This window comes from Notolabrus celidotus, chromosome 7 (genome assembly GCF_009762535.1).
Source record: "Notolabrus celidotus isolate fNotCel1 chromosome 7, fNotCel1.pri, whole genome shotgun sequence".
Classification (NCBI taxonomy): Eukaryota; Metazoa; Chordata; class Actinopteri; order Labriformes; family Labridae; genus Notolabrus; species Notolabrus celidotus.
The window spans coordinates 28,359,508-28,380,738 of record NC_048278.1 but is presented as its reverse complement, the minus strand read 5'-3'; the positions used below and the strand labels follow the sequence as shown (position 1 = coordinate 28,380,738).

Sequence of the window (21,231 nt, the reverse complement as noted above, 5' to 3'; positions counted from 1 at the left end):
CATCATGTGACTTCTTGTAAATCTCCTGAAATTCTGCAGACTCAGAGGCTGTAGTTCCAGGACCGCAATTATGGGACCGCCTTTTTATGAGCCTTGTTGTTTGCGACAGAACCAAGCAGTGAATTTGACTGGAGGGGCCACATTTGTTTGGATTGATGACGATGGAAGAGCATCCGATCATAACCCTCATTGTGGTATAAAAGTGGTCCCAGAAATGCGGTCCTGAAACTGCACCTCTGGTATATTGGTTGCTGTAGCAAAGTGAAAGTGAAAGCTTAGCTGTCAACACCTGATCAACACTTCATGTGTCTTTTATGTATGTGAGCGTGGTGTGCGAGTACGAAGAGCGTGCATCCTGTCAATCATTCCTTATGGCAACACTGGTGAATAGAGTGTTGCAGTTTTCAGAAGGTTATTTGAACAGGACAGGGCCCCGCCTCCTGATATACGGCACAACTCTAACCGAAAGTAAAGCTAATTGCGCAACAGACGAGCTGCAACCTTCAACTGTGCGGACACAACCAGGACCTGTCTGGAAGATCACAGCTGGTAGGTAAGACTGGGGAACAATTCATTCATAAATAAGAATACTACAAAAGTTTTTGTAGGGTAATATATAAAAAAAACTTCATTAGTTTGAAGTCAACAGGTAGACTACAGCAATGAGGCCAATCCAATCTAGAATCACAAACTACTCTGGTTTTGTGTGAAGTTTTAATCATATGTTGTAAGATTAAAATAACTGTATTTTTTAAATAGTTTGTAAATCGTAAACTTTGGACTATCTCTCTCTGCCACAAGTCACAGTCTCACTCTGCTCTCAAAAGAAATAGTTTAAGTGTAACAGAACATGACTTACCTTTTTAGTCTCGCTTTTAACTGAGTTTCATTCTTAGAACAGTTATATTTATTTATTTATTTATTTATTTATTTATTAATTATCTACAATGTTACAATGTCATTTAGCAGACGCTTTTATACAACGCGACGTACATACGAGAACAAGAACAACACAAGCAAAGATCTAGAGAAGGGGAAACAAGATCAGTGAGAGTAACAAAGTGCTTCAAGTCCATTTGGATGCAGGTACTGCCAAGCAGTGTAAAGGCAATGCACAAACGTAAATAAGGATTTTTTTTTTCTTGTTCTAGTTCAAATTTTAGTCACTTTTATTCTATTCTATTTATTTGTGTACTGATTTATTTTAAGTATAGCATCTTATTTTCTTTGAATGGTTTAATATTTGAGTGTTTTATTTTCTGAGGAATGTATTTTATTTTGGTGATTTTCATTTACTGTGTTGAGTTTTAAAATCTTATTTTACCTGCAGCGTTTCCTCAGTTCGTTCAGCAACTTCTTTTTTATTTTATATTTTATTTTTTATTGTTTTTATTCCTATTGTTGCATATATTGTGTTCTTAACCTTAGGATTGTGGGTTGGGTTTTGGGGTCGGGGCTGGGGGTGGGATCTTTTTCTTAATTTATTCTATTTTAGGTTGTTTTCATTTACAGCACTTTGTGAAATATGCTTTATAAATAAAGTCTGATTGTTTGATTGATTTTAAAGGGATTTGTTTTACTTTTTGCTCTTTTTATTTATTTGTGAATTTGTATTAGAAGTTTCACCTTTTCCTGATTTTTCTAGCAGTGCAGTCTATCAGTGTTTGGGCATATTTCATTGTGCAGGGTTGTCTTTGTATTACAAATCTAATTCAAGGTGAACCAATCCTATGAGCTCAAAGTGCTGCTCAGATTTCACTTTGGGGTGCTAACACTCTCTTTGTGTCAACAGCACAGGGGTTACTGTCCCATCCTGGCCCTTTTGTCCTGCAAGGCTGGAAAAAGAATACTACGCTGTTTTCCCACAGTGGATGTGTAACCCTGCTGAAAAAGACTCTTTATTTACCAGGTATGTGTACTCAGGTGATAAATTTACTATGTTGCTCCCAATGTGCAGTAAAATGTTAAATATAGAACAGCAAGACCAAAAACATTACTTGTATTGAGATAAAAATCAGGATCCTAGAGAAAAAGTACATGAACAACAGCATCTTTTCCTTCATAAACGTAGAAACTTTAATGAGACAATAGTTTTTAATAAGCAGATATAGCAGATCTTTGTCTATGCCACAGAGTTACTCAAACTGAAAGTTAAACCTCATTGTTTATTTGATTCAGAGTTATAGATAACAGACCCGTGACAACAGTGAATATCTTATTACAACAGAACAATTCATTACTTACCAAACAGCCGATGGGCTAATAATGCAGCCTGCTTCTCCAGAGATAAGAAACAAAACCAGTTTATACAATTTTGCTGTGATTTGGAAAGAAAACAGTTTGAAGCTACACTAAAATGTATTTTTTGAGTTAGCTAAATCTCTGTCATATTTACTTCAACTCTGTTCAATAAAAGCAAACTAAAACACACAGATTGTTTACAGACAAAACAACAAAATATGATATTTAAGAAGTCAAGGCAAGTAAGGATGCTAGTAATGTGATGCAAATCCATTAAATATTAAATTATATATGCACGACATTTCAGCGCATACTTGTCTTAAGTTAATTGTTTGAGTCTTATAAAGACCTTTTTGTTCTTAAGATTGGATTTTATTCTTGTATGAGGGTTCTAGGTTGTAAAAAAATATATATATACAAAGGAAATCCAAAGATTGTTTTCTTCTTTTTTTCTGTGGCCTGAGTGAGAAAGTGAAAGCATTCCTCTCTCATGTTTTAGATAAGTTACATCCTCCCTTCCCAGTAATACACATTTTATTGTCAGTCACATGACCTTTTATTCTGCTTTACACGCACACGCACACACACACACTCACATACACACACACACGCACACACACACACACACACACACACACACACACACACATACACACACACACACACACACGCACACAGTAGATAGTACGCTGGAACAGTGTGCAGTTAACTCATAAAGCAGTAATTGATATATGATATAAATGTTTTCAATAAAAGTGTCGGTCTCCTTACAGACAAATCTGTGACATGCCAAATACGGGACAGAAATTGATAAGATTTTATTTATCATACTTTAATCAATTCTAATCATAATTACCAGTTTTAATTGTGTAATTATGCTTTATGAATCTTTTTTGATTCTGTTTTTTGATGTTTGATCAATCCTGGGGTTGAAAAAAACAGTAAAACCATTGACTGTATATAGAACTGACAACCAACATGCTTTCATTTATGCTCATTGTGAGATGTGAAGCCAAAAGACTGCATCTATGGGAGCTGATATTTTTTGCTGTATTTTCTCTACCCTGCTAATCCATAGAACATGTGCTATGGATCATTCTGTTTCCTAGTTGCAAGTTTCTTGTCAGATTGACGTCAGAAGAAGAAGCCAGCATTGATTTAAGGAAATGATAAGCTTGGAGCCATGTGATAACAATTGATACATTGATTTGGAACCAGTTTTAATTTCCCATTTCAAGGTACTAGCTATATTTATAGTCTACCCAGTGACTTTCAGTCAGAGAAAAACAGCCGATTGACACAGTTACCAATTAGTTTGTGAACACAGTAGAGCATTTAGCAGCTTATTTAAGTATTTATCGTATTGTTCAAAATGGACAAAAAAAAACCCTGACATTAATCAATAATTTGTTGAAAAGTTTGTCATGTATACATAAAAGTTGATAGTATGTGATGATGTTTGTCCGCTGCCCCTTAGTGGTCTAAAAATAAGTTAGTTCTTTTATTTGAAAGTCTGAATAAAATGCAGTGTAGCTGAGTGAAAGGTTGTGAATTTAATTGTCTATATTCATCTTTCTGTGTTTCCAGCTAATCAGAAGTCCTTCAGATGACAGAGCAGATCCAGCCTCTAAAACCCAAAGCTGTCTGTGTTTATCAAAGCTGTGATTAACATGGAGTCTCAAAAAGGACTGAGGCTCTGATGACTGACCAGAGAGGACCCAGTGATGGAGGATCTGCCAATGCAGAGCAGAGGAAATGGTGCAACAAGCAGACAAGAAAGGGATTCTCTTTTGTAGGATGGTCAGAGACAATCTTGATAAACCTGTAGTTCAGAGTGAGAAACAGAACCAAGCCCCTGAGAGCCAAAACCGGCAACCTGAAGAACCTGCAGGACCTGAACAAAATAAGAGTCCAGAAAGGGATAAACCAGAGAGCCCAGAGCTGCAGCTTGAGAGGAAGCTTGATTTACTGCACTGGAACAAATTCAACTTAGAGGAAGAGCCCGACACCTGGCGCCAGGTTAAGTTCTCACAGTTTACTCAGGGTGACTCATAGTCTGTGGAGTTTATGACTCCTGGATGTTCTTTTGAACAGATGGCTGGGAAGAGATTAAGACAGAAATCAAACACAGGGCTTTGATTCAGCCAGTGTTGCGATCACGTGTGGAAGTATTAAAAGTCGCATTGAATTTAAAAAAACTAGAAAGCACAAAAGTATGAAATGTACTTTAAGTAGCCAAAGGAAAACCTTTCACCATTGATAACGTAATGATATCTTACTGTTCAGCAAGGAAAAAACAACTATTCCACACTTATTCTAATACGTAAGGGAGAATGTATAGTGAACTGGTGGTTATGCAAATAGGAATCCTGAAACAGTGAGCAGGACCCTGGCCCAAAGCTGAGGGATTGCAGGACAGAATCTTCCTTCACTTGTCTTTGTCAGAGATGTTTGGGGCCCAGTAGCTCCTCAGGCTGCTCCACAGCTTTTACAGATTTAAAATGCTGCTGGAAACTTTTTGCCACAGTGTCAACAGGCAGAGGTGAAATGAACCAGACTTCTTTCCATGGATTGATTTTACATTCTGAATGGAACCTATGAATATGTAGTTCAGATGATTTGTTAACATCAACACAGTGACATATATGTACATGCTGCTAACAGTTTTCAATTTACATTTTCAAAATACTACGAAAGCCAAAAAAATGATTGAAACAAATTGAATTATATTAAGAAAAGAAGAAGTTCCTTTCACTGTAGTATGTTTAACTCTTTTTCATAATATGATAATATTCATGATATTTTTTCCACTTCAAAAGTAAAATATAAATTCTTCTGATTTGTTATGAAGCAGAAAACTCATGGGTGTGTGTGATAAATCTGGACTGTGGTCGTCTGTGTATTTCATATTGAAAGAGCGATCAGCATTTAATCCCCCAGAGATAACAAAGTCAATGTTTGAAACTCAGCTTTAAAAAGTCAGATGTCAGATTTTTATCTGTGGACTTTGAATGCAGTCAGGGTGGAAATGTTTCACTCTCAGATTTTTTTTTCTGTGTGTGACAAATTTGGCCACTGACTCTCAGCAGAGGGTCTGTAATCTCATAATTTCCAATACAAAGTGCTCAACTCTGAGCAGAGTATTATTGTGATAGCAAAATATGTAAAAGTATTATGATACTACTTTCACTCTTTAAACTGTAAAGTAACTCTTAAAACAAACATTCATTTGGACTTCAAAACAATAAATAAAACAGTATAGATTGAATAAATGATCCTGGAGCAACAAATAAATGCTGGAGAAATGACTTGAAATCAGAGTTTTCATCAAATGAGTTCTTTGATGATATTCCAAATGCATCTGTTGGCTTCTGCTGCCTGTTGAATTTATTCAGGGAGGCTGTTGCAGGGTTTCTGATTGCACTTTCAATCTTTATTCTAAACATACTGATAAGAACGATTACTCACAAATATGCTGTTTTTCATTCTGAATGTGCCTGCAGGTCTTCTTTCAGGCTGCTTATATCCTGTCATTGGAGAGGTTTGCAAACAGACCTCTCTGCCAGACAGCCCTGCGGAAAGCCTCAGGTGTTGTGGTATACAGAGTGATGAAGTGTAGGGAGCAGGTTGAGGTGCATGGATGGGTCAAAACCATAAGACTCTCCTTCAGGACACTGCTGTCCCTGTCCCTTGTGGAAACAAAAGAGTACTTTCGCTCAATGCAGTTAATGTCAACTTTTGGTTTCTTGTGGGACAGAGAAAGAGTTGTCTGGCTGAAAAAGAGAGAGGCACTATCCAGGGCAGAGTCCAAAATCACTGTCATTGTTTATTTAGATCAAAAGCTAGTGAAAACAGTGGTTTTATGTCCGGAGTAACTTTTAACTCATATGTAACACATTTTTGACTGAGAATATAAGGAACAACTCTTTCATTTCCTTATTTTCTGATTTTCACTTTCTCTTCTGCAGCCATTGTCTGGTGCTGATGCTGTGAATTTCCCCACACACCTCCGTCCATTCAGCAGCGCAGCAGAATATAGACTAGTGAAGCACACCTTTATGCAGCTTCAACACAGTGGATACTACTGGGGATCAATGACCATGGAGGAGGCACACAGTATACTCACAAAAGCACCCCTTGGCACCTTTCTCATCAGGTAATGTTCCTTTTGAAAGTCTTAGTGCTGATATATTTTCAACTGGGTGAGCTAATTAAAAAAAAAAACTCCCCACACATTTGTTATGAATGGAAGAATAAGCAATAGAGACTATATATCCTTTTTGTTTTTTTTTAAAGTTATGTCTTTGGGCTTTTTGCCTTTATTTGATAGGACAGCTGAAGAGAGACAGGAAATGTGGGAAGTAGAGAAAGGGGGAAGACATGCAGGAAATGGTCGCTGCCGGGAATTGAACCGGCGACCCCAGCGACGAGGACTGTAGCCTCTGTATGTGGGGCACTTAGACCGCTAGTCCACCAGCGCCCCGACTATATATGCTTTTGCACTGGGCTTGAAACACATAGTTCTGCGGGAAAAGTTGTAATATGCGGCTTAATGGAGATTAACTCATTTTTGGAGCCAACCTCAAGTGGCCACTCTAGGTACTGCAGTTTTTGGCACTTCCACACTGACTTCCTTTATCAGTATTGGAGGTTGCTGCTTGGAAATAAATAGTGTTTGGACCATTAATATGGTAATTTCATTGTTTTTTGGTCAATTGTCTTTCTAAAGGCATTGAACAAACCATATTAATAAATCAACAGACACTAAATGACCTTTTGCTGTTGCTTTCTTGCAGAGACAGCGGCCAGTCAGATGTTTTCTTCACTCTGAGTTACCAAAGCGATGACGGGCCGACCAGTGTTCGGGTCCAGCTGAACAATCTGCACTTCAGTCTCTATGGCAGCCATAGAACTTTTCCCTCACTCTTTGCTCTGCTCACTTATTACACTGGTTCATCCTGTAAGCTCACGGTACCCTATCGCAGCCAGCGCCCTGAGCGGCTGAAGCAGATGTGCAGGAGAGCTCTTGCCCGCACATTTGCAGCAGAAAAAATTAGCACCTTACCTGGAGTAAGCAGTCAAGACAAAGACTATGTTCTTGCATACCCTTACTGTATATAGCCACGCATGGGCAAAGGAACTTTGAAGATCTTTGTAATGTGATGTTAATAATAATAAACTTATTTTTTGTGTTTTTATTTTCTATTAAGTATAAATAACTTTATTTTTTGTTTTTGTATTTTATATTAAGTATAAAAAAGTTTTGTTTTGTGGTTTTATGATTTGCATTTGTTAAATAATTATGTGCACAAATCATGTGAATGCTATATTTTACACAGCAACGTGGTACATGATATTGTTTTTTATCATCAACACATGTACTGTTTATGTATATAGGATATATTTGCAATAATCATGTAGCTGCTTGATCTTTGCCTTTATCAAAACACATCTGTTTGTCATGTCCATGAAATGTAAAAATTGCTGCTGTTTAAAGCTGCATTAATTAATGTTTGGCCACTAAATGTCAAAAAACAGAATGGCAAAAGAAGCTGACTTAACTAAAGTTTTAAATAGTGAGCTGAAATATTAGCAGTTTTTCTACCTTGAGATTTAAGTCAAGCCTAATTTTTTTTCTCAGAAAGCTGCTTCAGTTTAATTTGTGTCTCATACATTTTATGTTGCAGTTATCTCTGGGAAACAAGATGTTTTCCAAAGATGGTGAGTTACATCATTGTCTTGCGAAAAAAACAGGTAGTTTCTGGAAAACATCTGACTTAAATGACTGAAAAACAAGTGTAAAGGTTGCGTTCTTTATACTTCAAGTAGCCTGCCTAGTTTGTAACCCAGAAAACATGCATGTTTCATAAGCATTTATTTGATAATACCAACAAGATCACTGAAATGTTGAATGTTATACATATGCAACTGCTGTTTAGTCATTTAATGATTACATTGAAGGATTTCTTGAAGATCACCTTTGTTTTATTTAAATAGTTATTATGAAAATGTGACTAACTTTTCAAAAGATAAGACAAATGCATATTTTACTACTTTACTTCCAGTGACTAGATTTTTAGGTTTGTTCACCAGCTAGAGATCTTCTGCTGCCTAGCTGCCAACAAGAATGATGAAAGCAGCTGAGACACAAATTACAAGCATGTTGTAAATTCAAAATTAAAACGGCTCAAAGTGTTTACAATGCTCATCATAGAACAAGCAGTAGTAATTTATTTCCCTTGTTACAAAGGAATATTGATTAATGCAGTTTTACATTTTTTATCATCACTTGAAATAATTTCACATGTAGTTAAGTCAGCTGATTGCAGTGGCATACAATGTAGGAAAGTCTGATGCTTTAACAAAAGTTGTAAATGTTGGGAAATAAATTAATATTTTCAGACCACAAATTGTTCTGTAATTTATGTGAGCCAATGGCTGAGCTAGTGCAGAACCAATAGCTGCCCAAGGGAACCAGGCTCTCCCAAGATTGTTTAGTATAAATACTTTTATTTTGAGCTTGTTCAGAAGCCTTTCTATGTTGGTCTGATTATCTGTTACTTTGGTCTAGACTAAAATATTATGTGTGATTGGATTAGCATGAATTCTCATCCTGACATTTATGTTTCCTTTAGATGTATTAATGTTTAATTGGGTGATCCCTTGAAAAATGGCCTCTAAAACTTTTGTCAATGATCAATTAAACATTGAAAAAAAGTGCCATTTCAAGACCCAAAAATGTGTATGTTGTGCTAAACAGCAGGTTAAGATGGTTGGCACTGTAAAGCTAACAACTCAACTCTATCAGTTGGTAAAGTTTGTTTATGTTGCCCATATTATCATGCTGATGTTAGCTTTTAGCCTAGCCATAGTCACGCATATTCTCATTGACGTCATCTATTGTTGCTGAAAATACTTCTTTAAGCCCAACTATGGAAGTTGTCATATTGATAGGCTGACTCAAGCAAACTCTTTCAACCCTAGAAAGGGCAAAGAGAGTGAAAGTGGGCATTTGGCCTGCAAACAGCCACAACTCAGTCATGCATCAAATTATGCAAAAGTGTACAAAACTCTTAGCCTCAATATAATAACAATAGATGAGTTATAAAAAAGATTGTATGTAATGCAATGAGCTGCTCAGATTTTTTTATTTTACTTGCGTGTAAGCATATTTGATTCTTCTGTAAAAAAAAAGAAACCTTTCTTTTTAAAACAAGTACTTATGAGGCTTCCCAGGCTTTTTGAGCTGACCTCATGTGGACACTTGAGGAACTGCACTTTTTTGCACTTTCACATTGGCTTCATTTTCAACACTTGAGGTTGCAGCTTTGCTGTTCTTTTTGTGAAATCAATGGTACACACTTTTTATGGAGTTATAAATGTATACTGATGGTTTTAATTACTTGAGTGTAGCCTAAACAAGCACACTTGTAAAGTGTTTAGAGCTGCATTGGGACACGGCTCTGTTTGTTTTACATCAAGGAAACACTCTAATGCAAAATAAAATTATGTTTATTTGTTATGCCCAGGTTATTGTGGGGGACTGGATAAGGGGCCCACAGCTTTTTCCAGCCCATGGTCTGGGTCCTAGGTTAATCCGGCCCTGTGCAAAAAAAAAACTATTCTCAACTGCACAACTTTCCGCCATTCTAATCAGATAATGCCAGTGCACAGCTGAAGCTGGCACATACACACTGTTTTGATTTGTTTTATGAAGTACCAGTGGTCTGTCATGTGTTCCACTTCCTGTCCTAAATCTGACTGGCAGTGGCCCCTTTAGTCTAAATTAGCCCTGCACAAGGGACACACACACACACACACACACACACACACACACACACACACACACACACACACACACACACACACACACACACACACACACACACAGACAGACACGCACTTCTGCTGCCCTCAAATTATCTCTGTCTCATTAACCTTAAAAATGTTGACACCTCGGTGACATACATAGAGGCAAGAACAGTTATCCATCGGGTAATTTTATAACAACGTGGCTGATAGTTGTTGGGGAAATATGGAACATTTATTAGAAAAAGATTCAAGTAAACTTGTTTAGATTAAACAAATACATCGCCAGAGAAACACTGAAAATCATCAAACCACATTTACAGTTTTTTTCGATTGCTTAAACACAATTTTGAAGACAGAGCCCATTTTGTCAAAACACTACACACAGTTCACACAACCACACACACAAGTAGCAGAACACCTCAGATCCTTTGCAAAATGAAACACTCTTGTAAAAAGTTTTCACTAATTTATCAAAACCATATTTTGTTACCATATGAAACACACATTTCATATGACTTCATCCTGTTTGGACCAGTTACACACTGCTGTTGCTAACCTAAAACACTTTTAGCATTTCTACTTCTCAGTGATAAGAGTACTGTAAGTGAAGTACACAGAGGAAGTGCAAATATACAATAAATTCACCAAACTCTACACAAGTCCAATGCTGCAGACTGATGAAAATATCATTTATTTCTCTCTATATACCCAAATCAGTCAACATGTCAACACGCAGAGTCACAACAAAACATGTCCCAGTTATCATGCTACTACAGTAGTGTGCATAACACTGTAAGCTCACCAAATATCAGACAAACATAGAATACTGTATCCAGTTGCAGGTGAATTCACTTGCTGCATTCAAATAGTGCCTAAACCTGATTGGTGTGTCTACAATTAAGCAATCATGTGTTTGCGCACCTGATGGCTGTGTTTAACCAATTGGCTCATAGGTGAGGAATTGTGACAGTCAGTGCTTTGGAATTGCAAGGAAGTGACATCATGATAAACTTATGTGTCTAATGTATACAAGTGTGTTTTTTTTAGTGTTTTGCAAATCACTCTGTGTATTGTTTTGCAAAAAGTGTGAGGCTGACATTGTGCTTAGTGGTGCAGATCTGGGTCGATGTTTTGCTCCTTTAGTGTAAGGTTTTGATAATTGTGTAATACTTTTGATTTTAGTGTTTATGCAGTGGTAAAAAAACTGTAATCAGATATGTGCTGTGAAGTGTCTCATGGGTCCGCGCGATCCCGGACTCCCGCTGTCCCGCGCTCCTGTGCCCCTCTTGCACGCGACTGGGTGCATTATTATTAGGATGTCAAACGACCTCTCCTGACTCGTCCGCCCGCACGCGCTCACACTCGCGGACTGGGATTACAACCACTGGAGTGTCGCGCGCGCAAGTCGCTCATGTTTATGTAATGCCATATGTGAGCTGGCGCGAGCTGGTCCAGCACAGCAACGGAGACAGCGGTCACACGTTCACCATCAGGGACTCGTGCGTGTTTATTCTGCGGGGTTTGAGGTCCTCGTGAGAATTCAGCGGTTTTTGGATTTGACCCTGCAGACAGGAGGGCGCTCGAGCTCCACCGTCTTTCACGCACGGCACGCACGTAGACCCGGTGAAATCGTCACGCGGATTGAATCTGTGGAATCAGTCGCGAGCGTTTCTGCGCGGCCGGAGAGCATCCCGACATCAGGTCCGGTCGGTTGGTGGGTCGGTGGCCTGGTTTGGGGGTCTTGTGGACTGCGCGTGCAAGGGGAAGTACAAAAGCGGGACCTGCACTGGACTCCTGGCCGAACCGGAGCATCCCACCCCTGGCAGCAGCACCCATCCCTCCGCGCCTCAGCTCCAGCGGGAGGCCCGGAGCGGCGGCAGGATGTAGCAGCGGATTAACGGAGGAGAGAGGGGCGCTCAGAGGAAGAGAGCGGACCGAGGCGGGACGGAGGGGACATGGGGAAGGACCAGGAGCTGCTCCAGGCCGTCAAGACCGAGGACTTGCTGACAGCTCAGCGGCTTCTACAGAGACCTCGGCCAGGGAAAGCCAGTCAGTATCCCTCTCCATCAATCCATCTATCCTTCTGTCACACACACACACACACACACACACACACACACACACACACACACACACACACACACACGCACACACACACACACACACACACACACACACACACACACACACACACACACACACATACGCACACACACGCCCACACACAGCCCGGCATTGCCAGGTCAGGACAGTGCAGGCCAGATCTGATGTGATGCCATTTAGCCTAAATGGTGCACTGTGTGTGTGTGTGTGTGTGTGTGTGTGTGTGTGTGTGTGTGTGTGTGTGTGTGTGTGTGTGCGTGTGTGTGTGCGTGTTTGTTTGTGTGAGTGTGTGTGTTTGTTTGTGTGAGTGTGTGTGTACTTTCCCCCTGCATGCATGTGGGTTCTGATGTGTGTGTGTTTGTGCTATGACGTTGGGTGTGTGATAGTGATGACGTTGCACGTGTGTGAGAGGAGTCATCAGAATGTAATTAGGAGCCAGAAATGCTTGTCACACATTTACCACCGTGGAGCATGTGTGTGTGTGTGTGTGTGTGTGTGTGTGTGTGTGTGTGTGCGCGCGCGCTCGCGTGCGTGTGTGCTTGAATACAGACAAAATGTGTGAGTGTGTGAGGATGTGTGTAGTGGAGTGTGAGTGAGTGTGTGTTCGAGAGTGAGAGGTGAAAGTACACGAAGGTCCTGCGCCGCTCACGGGACGTGGGGATTTATTGGTGTGTGAAGACGCCAGATGTTCGTGGTAATAATGTGATGATCGTAAGTGCGCACGTGCAGACTTTTGCATGCGCACAGATGTGGCAATCGGACCGCGCGTGCGTGCGTGCTGGCGTGCGTTGACTGCTTGACGTGGAGTCAGCTGGGACTTGAGGTGATAATTAGATTTCAATTACAGCCTTGAAACTGCTCTCCTCCTCTCCCATTTCATCACCACGCACTGAATTTATCTCCTCTCCTCCTTTTTGGCCCCCTTTTTCCCCCTCTCCTCTCCTCTCCTCTCCTCTCCTCTTCTCCTCTCCTCTCTCCCAAGTAAGTCCTCTTCTCTCCTCCTTTCTCTCCTGTCAGTTGCGCTCCTCTTTATCATCCCTCCCTCTTCTCTTTTCCTCCTCTTTTCCAATCTTGTCCTCCCCTCCCTTTTCCCTCCCCTCTAATGTCCTCTTGTTTCATCCCTTCACTCCTTCTTTCCTCTGTCATGTCTCCTACTGTCCTCTTCTCAAATTTCCTCTTGCTCCCCTAATCTACCTTTTCCTCCATTTATCCCCCTTAATATCTCCTCTTTTCTTTCCATGCCTGCTCTTTATATTCCTCCATCTCCTCTTCTCTCATCTTTTTTTTTTCTCTCGTTATGTTTCCTCTCATCTATTCCTCCATGCTTTCATCTTTTCCTCTCATCTCTTCCTTCCTGCTCTAATCTTTACTACCTCCTCTCCTTCCCAAATCTCCTCCTGTCATCTCTACATTATGTCTATCTATATTTATCTGTATCTATATTTGTCCTCCCCTCTTCTCCCCTCCTGTTTCCTCTTTTTCCCCTCTTTTTCCTCTCCTCTGCTCATCTCATTCACTTCTATTCCTCTCCTTTCCTCACCTACTTAATCTCCTCTTTTGTATTCCTTTCTATCTCCCTCTTTTTCCTCTGCCCGTCCTCCTTCTCCCCTCTCCTGTCCTCTCCTACTTTTTGTATCTCCTCTCCTCTCATCTCCTTCCTCCCCTTCTCTCGTCACCTCTTCTCCTCTCCTTCTCTCGTGTGCGTTTGTATCTGGACATTCCAGCAGTGCCATGGAAAAGAAAAATGCTTCTCCTCAAATGCCAGAACAGATCAGTGCTGAGTGCTCAGTCCACTGCACACTGACAAAAGAGAAAGGGGGGAGGTGGGGCGGGGGGTGAGGGTGAGGGGAGTGAAGGGTGAGGAGGACAGTTTGAATGGGAGAGGAAACGTGCAAGGGTGCAGGACAGAAGGAGGGAGACTAGGAGATGTGATTTGAGGGAGGTCAAGAGCGAGGAGGTGATGGGAAAAAGGCTAAAGGGTGAGTTATGCATGGTGTGTGTGTGTGTGTGTGTGTGTGTGTGTGTGTGTGTGTGTGTGTGTGTGTGTGTGTGTGTGTGTGACAGCGTGACTCCAGGTTTATGTTTGAATAATTAAACAGGAAGTCAGGTTTCTCTGCTGGAGAATCACTGTCTTCACACACACTCTAACACCTCGAACGCACACACAATTACAGGCCTGCCTGCACAGAAACACTTCAGCTGTGAGTCAGGTGGTCTGCCTGCATTTGTATTATTAACTCCCTGATAATTATGAGGTGCAGATAGAGCTGATCTGTTTCCTCAGTCAAAATGTCACAATTTGATTACAGGGATTGCATGAAATGAAAAGGTGACGGGAAAATATTGGGAAATTTCAGCACACCGTCTGTCATGTGAGCTTTGGTTCAGTAGAGCTCTCTTTTTCTACAACTAACTGAAGCAACAGTTTCAATATTTTCATGCACATTTGTTTTCTATACAAAAATTAGAGGGGAGAATTGATGCCCCCCCTAGAAACAGTATTATTAAAATAGCTCCAGTCAATCAAATCCTTATGATCAATCTTTTTGTACCCAGGCAGCCCCTTTCACATGTGCACAAAGCTCCTCAGAATGTCCCACCTTTATGCAGGTGGGCAGCATGTGAGAACAAAACAAACAAGCACATTTTTTTATTCAGAATTTAACCAGACACCCCCCCCTAAAATGTACCTGTGGAGTCAGGGTAAGCCGGTGTTTGACTGCAGCAGGTAAATTCAGGAAGACTCATGGTGAGAAGTGAACAAAGTGACGCCGGAGTTCATGCTGACTTTTTCTGCTTTGTACTCTTTACTGCTCGCCTCAGTTGTTTCCGTTGTTCTACTGTTGCATTAGGATTATGTGCATTAAGTCGATTGAATAATTAATCATTGACACTTTGTTAGAGTCAGCATCAGAATTACTATTACATTAAACAAATGAGTAATATTTTATTGGCGCAGGCCCGAAATGCCAGTCATATGTTGCTTCTAAGCTGTAGCACATTAGCTCTGGTTCAAGGCATAGACTGTATAAAATATGGACATAGTATCCGTGACGTCACCCATCTGTTTCTGAAGCGCTGTTTTGAGGCCAATCGTTGGCGTGAGCCATATTGCTGCTGTCAAGCGATCGTGACGTAAAGAGGCGGGCTTTGAGCCTCCAAGCCAACAGCTACAGTGTTCCTGCCTGTCAATCAAGTCAGCTGTGCCTCTCATTGGAAGACTTGTAATCTAAATATCTTGGAAATAGTTGTGTTAGAACAAAATTCACCCTCCATACAGTGTGTGCCGATCAACAAATGATCTATCTAGGCTGTAAACATGTTTATTTCTGCTGGAAAGATCGGCTTTTTTGAATGGGTGTGTATTTGGTATCCGGTACTTCCGGAGCCAGCCTCAAGCGGACACTCGAGGAACTGCAGTTTTTAGCACTCCCTCATTGGACTCATATTTTTAGTCCGGAGGTTGCTGCTTGGTCTAAAGACAAATTCTGCATTCAAAATGTAATTATTGTTCTGAAGTGACTCATTTAAATCCCATAGCTCCCGGAAAAGGTCAGAAATCACTCAGACAACAGTTCAAACCAACACACCAATTCAAAAAAGCCGATCTTTACAGCAGAAATAAACATGTTTACAGCCTGGTACAAAAGACGAGTGTAGTCTGGATAGATCATTTCTTGATCAGCACACACTGTACGGGGGGGGGGGGATTTTGTTCTAACACAACAATTTCCAAGATATTTAGATTACAAGTCTTCCAATGAGAGGCACAGCTGACTTGATTGACAGGCAGGAACACTGTAGCTGTTGGCTAGGAGGCTCAAAGCCCGCCTCTTTACGTCACGATCGCTTGACAGCAGCAATATGGCTCACGCCAACGATTGGCCTCAAAACAGCGCTTCAGAAACAGATGAGTGACGTCACGGATACTATGTCCATATTTTATATAGTCACTGTAACAGATGACAACAACTCCTTCCACATACTAAGGGCCGGAATATCCTGAAAAGTCTGGAAAAGGTCAAGAGTTCATGTGTGAGAGGGGTCTGTGTATGGTTTTGCTTACAACCAATCACAGCAGTTTCTCTTCAAGGTAGTACAACATGTGATTGGCCTAATAAGGTTTCAAATTTCTCTCAGAGTTTTGAGCCTTTTCTCTAAAGTTCTAAAAGTCTACAAAGATATTTTCCTGAAGTTTTCTCTAGAATCTCGTGATGTGCAGAAAGTTTTGAAGGGATGTTTTGAGGGTTGAGTGAAGTACTTGTTATTAGTAAGTGTATTACTCGCAGGGGATCCCGGCCAGCTTGGCCTCTTTATTGAGAAACAGGGTGGAGAACTGGCACTGATGGAGCTGATACATTTCTCAAGGTGGCGTTCACAGACAGCAACGCTTTCTTAAAATGAGCTAAATTAGGAGGTAAAGTTGACCTCGTCTGAAGCAGTTGGTAGCCTCTGTGATGTGTCATCAGCCTGTTTCTTCTTCTTTTTCTTCTTCTTCCTCTTTGTAAGAACAAAACCAACAATGTGTCTCTCAAATATCCGTCTGTAACTCTCATCCCTAGACCCGTTCAGTCCTGAAAACTGGTCACAGAAGATTGATTACTTAAAGAAACTCATTGATAAATATCTTTAACAGCTGGGCATCAGTTCTTTTTCTAACTTTACCCACAGAAAGATGAACTAGCTTATTTCTTGCAGACTATTTCCAGCAGTGCACACACAGAGTTTACTCTTGTAGTATTTACGGCATGAGGAAGCTGACTGTGGGAACAACACATAATAGTAATCCCTGTTCATTGTAACAAAGGAACATGTGTGCAGTGGAACATTGTGTCTCACAGATGTGTTTTTTTTTTGGCTAAAATGGATCTCTTGAGTACAGAGAGGAAGAGATCAGTGTATTTATGGTGTGGCTTTTGTATATGATTTGTTAACAACAAAAGCAGAATACCTTCAAATCAGAACATTTTATGTGTTGATGAAATCCCCAGACTCCCTGGTTTTTCTAATTTTTAGAAATCCTCTGTCAGAGTTTTGGCTCAGAAGTTGGTTGTTGTGAAGTGTAATTGACAAAAAAAAATCTTGAGTTTCCACATGAAGATGAAAAGATGGCATTATTAGCCATTTTTTAATCTGCCTCCTACACAACAGAAGGCTGGTTTCTAAAACATTTGGCAGTGCTGTCCTTATCTTGGCTCAGTATCCCGCTAATTTAGCGATGTAAGAATATCTTTATCATAATTGCATCACTTTTCATTTACAGAAAGAAGCCGAAACAGACACTTGCTCTTACAGTGTGTCGACAGGCATCAACAGTCAGGGGGTGTAACTGCGCTGACCTTTTCCTGGCAAAGCCTGTTTAAGTTTATAGAACAGGCTGAAGTATGGTGGACTGGTATCACCATCACATCTACTAAACAACTTGATCTAAGCTCTAACAGCAGCACTGAGATGAGGGGAATGCAAGCTGCTGTAGCACAGGGGTTCTCAAAGTGTGGGTCGGGACCCCCAGGGGGGTCGCAAGACACAAATGAGAAGTGAGAAGTGTGAGAAGTGAGAAGTCTTCCAGAATGATTTTTTTTGTAAGTTATCTGAAAAAAGTAAATTTTACCCATAATAAAAAATATCGACAAAAATAGTAGCTAAACTTGAAATAAAAGCTTGAAAATAGAAAATGTAATGAGTTTTCTGCCCTTCTTTTTGCCAGATGACTCCTACGTTTAGGGTTAGTGAACAGTTAATTATCAAAAGCATGAGTAGGTTAATTCATAAAGGCATAGGAAACCCAGCCACATCCTCATATAGGGAGGCTTATTTTCTGCAGACTAGCTAAATGAAGCCACATTAAATCACTTCGAGGGACAGTGGGGGTCTCAAGTCTTTGGCACCTATATTTTTGGGGTCACGAGCTGAAAGGTTTGGGAACCCCTGCTGTAGCACACTGCAGTGAAAGTATTGACTTTTACACACACTTTTACTTTTTCTTATTTGCATTTTCAGCTGGAGAACAACAAGTGTTGCACATAACACCTCAGTCGTCTCCTCTGAAAACTGAAGAAACCCATACATGTGTTTCCTGTCCTTAAAGTTAGATAACATTTAAGTTAGGGGTGCAACAATTAAAAGTTAAGATGTGCTATCCATTTATTTTTCATGTACATATATATTTTTACTTCTTAGAGGAGAGTACATGAGATTTAAAGTCTTACAGAGTAAAGCAAAATATAACCATGTATTTCTCTGAATCTTCAGTATTTGCTGCACAGAAAGATAAGGAAGCTTTCTGTTGGTGTAGAAGTACCAATTATGATTACCAGACTAAAACCTGATCTCCTGAGAGGACTTTAAAGTGTCAAATCAAATTCTTTCTGTCATGTTCACAGAAGTGCAGAACACTCTTTGGCACTTGCAGTTCACTCTCTTTTCATTTTTCCGATTTGCCACTACTGACCTAGATTCTCCTGAAAGCTGAAATGAGTTTTATGCATAATAAATCTGCCAAAGCCGGTAACTCCATTTTAAAAGGTTTAATGTGAGGACATGAAGAGTTACTTGTTAACATTTTCTTTCTTTGTTCTTATTGTCTGGACTCGCTCAGAAAGCTTCCAGCACCTTAAGGCTAATGAACTGAGAGAGAAGACATCCTCATTATAAGAACTGGAGCACCACAAGAAAAATGTTGCTGCTACAACTTTACTATTTGCAGCTATAGTGATGTAATACTCAATATTTCTGAACAAATGCACAAATATAAACTAATGAGAGCTTTAAAATGTTACAAATAAGAGCATAAATCTGCATGTTTCTTTTCGCATTACAATCCTCTGTGCCATTTTTGTACTTTTAGGTTAAACATATATTTATTATTTATTCATTTATTGCACATATAAAAGTACAAAACAAAACATTGCTGTTCAATAATATGAGCCAAGATATAACAGGTAAATTCAATAATAAAACTAACCACTAACATGTAATGTGCAGGGGGAGCAAAAAAGAAACCCTAACAGGCTTGTCGAGTGGCCCTCCAAAGAAGACAATCAGCACAAAGACAAAGTATCAATACAGAACAAACTATCTACATGCAAAACAAAAAAGGATTAGTAAGAGGGAGTGATATTTAAAACAATGATGAAAAGAAAAGAAGGGAAAGTTAAAAAACAAACAAAAAAACACCAACAGAATATTTATTTATAAGTTAGAAAATTAGGGAGAGGATGTGTTTGTAAATATGCATTAAAAATTCTTATCATGTTGTATTACTTAACTCAGTGTTTTTCAACCTTTTTTGAGCCAAGGCACATTTCTTACATCAAAAAAAATCTGGAGTCACACCACCAACCAAAAGTGTTACAAAATGACACATTTAGTCTCTCAATTTATGAATCTATTTATCTGAGAGAGAGACTTTAGCTACTTCTTTAACTGCATCAGGGCGAAGCATCTCATTTACAATGGCTTTTGCAGGTAGTTTTAATATCTCTGCCACAGTGTGTGGCTTTTTGATTTGGCTACGAATTCAGTTACTAAGTAGCTAGCTTTGAGAGCTCTCTCAGACACCGTATAGTTTTTCTCATAAAAGTTGCCTTTTCCACAACCCATATTACGCTCTTCATCCAGGTTAGAATTTTGTCCAGGGCCAAGTTTGGAGTTTTCATTTTTCCTTTTTGAATATTGATCCATCACTGTTGTACGCCTACGTCTTATCACATACACCTCTCAAGCACATCATTAATTCTATTGTCTTAAATTAACAAGGTCATTAGTGTGCTTTATTGCCACCCAGTGGGTGGGTAGTGCAGGTCAGTATGAAGAGTATTGAATTACTCCGGCAGTCACTACACTGCGGGCACAGGCGCACTACATGGCAAATTATTTGCAGTATATGAATAATATATTTTTTGGACTAATTAAGTGAAATTGGGAAATGTCCCACGGCACACCTGACGATCTGTCACGGCACACTAGTGTTCCACGGCACAGTGGTTGACAATCACTGACTTAACTCACCTAATAGAAAGTGTATGGTTTGTTTCTTGAATGAGTTGAAATTTGTGTTACTTGTTATATGACCAGGTAAACTGTTCCAAAAGTGAGGGCCTCTGTATCTGATGGAAAACTGAGAAAGGGTTGTCTGAAAATGATTTTCCGGTGCCTGTGACATATGTGTGCAATCGTCTGAAACAGAAAGATAAAAAAGGCATGTCAGGGACGGCATTTGCTTTTAGGCTACACGTTAAAGTGAAACTCTAAATTTACAATGACAGGCAAAGTCTGAGGCGCCAGAAAAACTGGACTTCAGAACATTTCTGGTAATGAGAACCCCTGAGAACCCTCCACTTCACCTCTCCTGAGGTTTTCTGGGGGAAATCTGCTCGGTTACACTTAAAGTTTGTTTTGCACTTTCTGTTAAAGGGCGGAGGGTTTCAGATTAAACGTGAGTGGCGGGGGCTTTGCATGCCAAATAAAGTCTGAAATAGCAACAATTCGAGGGAGATGCTGCAAAATAATATCACGGTAATCGCTGCCAAGTGATTGACAGTCTGTGAGAACGGCACATAGAATTGGTCACCATAGTAACGGGGCTCGGCTGCAGTGTTTTTGCCTAAAAATTATCATAAAGGAATGTGAACCCTGGTCCAAGGACACCATCAGAGACGCATTATGGTAATGCTCTCAGACAAGCAGTTCATGTCAGATAAGGAGTGTGCATAAATGTGATTTTAAAAGGATACACTCTTATATATGATACAATTACGAAAGGAATGGGAGTGTGTTTAAGATCAAAATCAGTTTTAAGATACCAAAGTGATGTGTTTTTAGGGCTGAGTCTCTGCAGCTACATCAGGATATTTGATTAAATATACATCAGGGTTTTGGGTCAGGCAGGGAGCTTTATTAAATAATGCCGTGATCCAGAATTGATGTTGTAAAGTTAAGGATTATCTAATGTAAAAGAGGAAGTGGAATCACTTTTGTTGTTGGATGAATCTGTTGGTCCTGTCACAAGTTTTTTTGTCTTGTGTCATGTTGCTCTCTGACAGTGACACAGATATCTGCACTCATTGATTCATC

General features: G+C 39.9%; 2 protein-coding genes across 3 annotated transcripts in view; both read left to right on the top strand.

The window, feature by feature from the left end:
• The first annotated feature begins 157 nt into the window (after positions 1-157).
• Positions 158-8,651, top strand: socs1b (suppressor of cytokine signaling 1b). 2 transcript variants are annotated; one of them, XM_034686956.1, is made up of 5 exons: positions 158-553; positions 1,793-1,909; positions 3,829-4,260; positions 6,210-6,397; positions 7,038-8,651. In XM_034686956.1, exons 3-5 carry the CDS (start codon positions 3,997-3,999, stop codon positions 7,360-7,362), a joined length of 777 nt encoding a protein of 258 aa, XP_034542847.1. In that variant the 5' UTR covers positions 158-553; positions 1,793-1,909; positions 3,829-3,996; the 3' UTR covers positions 7,363-8,651. The 2 variants fall into 2 exon arrangements, with proteins under 2 accessions (XP_034542847.1, XP_034542846.1); XM_034686955.1 differs by having other exon boundaries at positions 159-549.
• A 2,801-nt stretch (positions 8,652-11,452) lies between these two features.
• si:dkeyp-9d4.3 (caskin-2) overlaps positions 11,453-21,231 on the top strand; it is a 53,999-nt gene continuing 44,220 nt past the window's right edge. Inside the window, exon 1 of the mRNA XM_034687012.1 lies at positions 11,453-12,102. Coding sequence (XP_034542903.1) covers positions 12,009-12,102 — 94 coding nt within the window. The 5' untranslated portion in view covers positions 11,453-12,008. The remainder of the gene's footprint in view (positions 12,103-21,231) is intronic.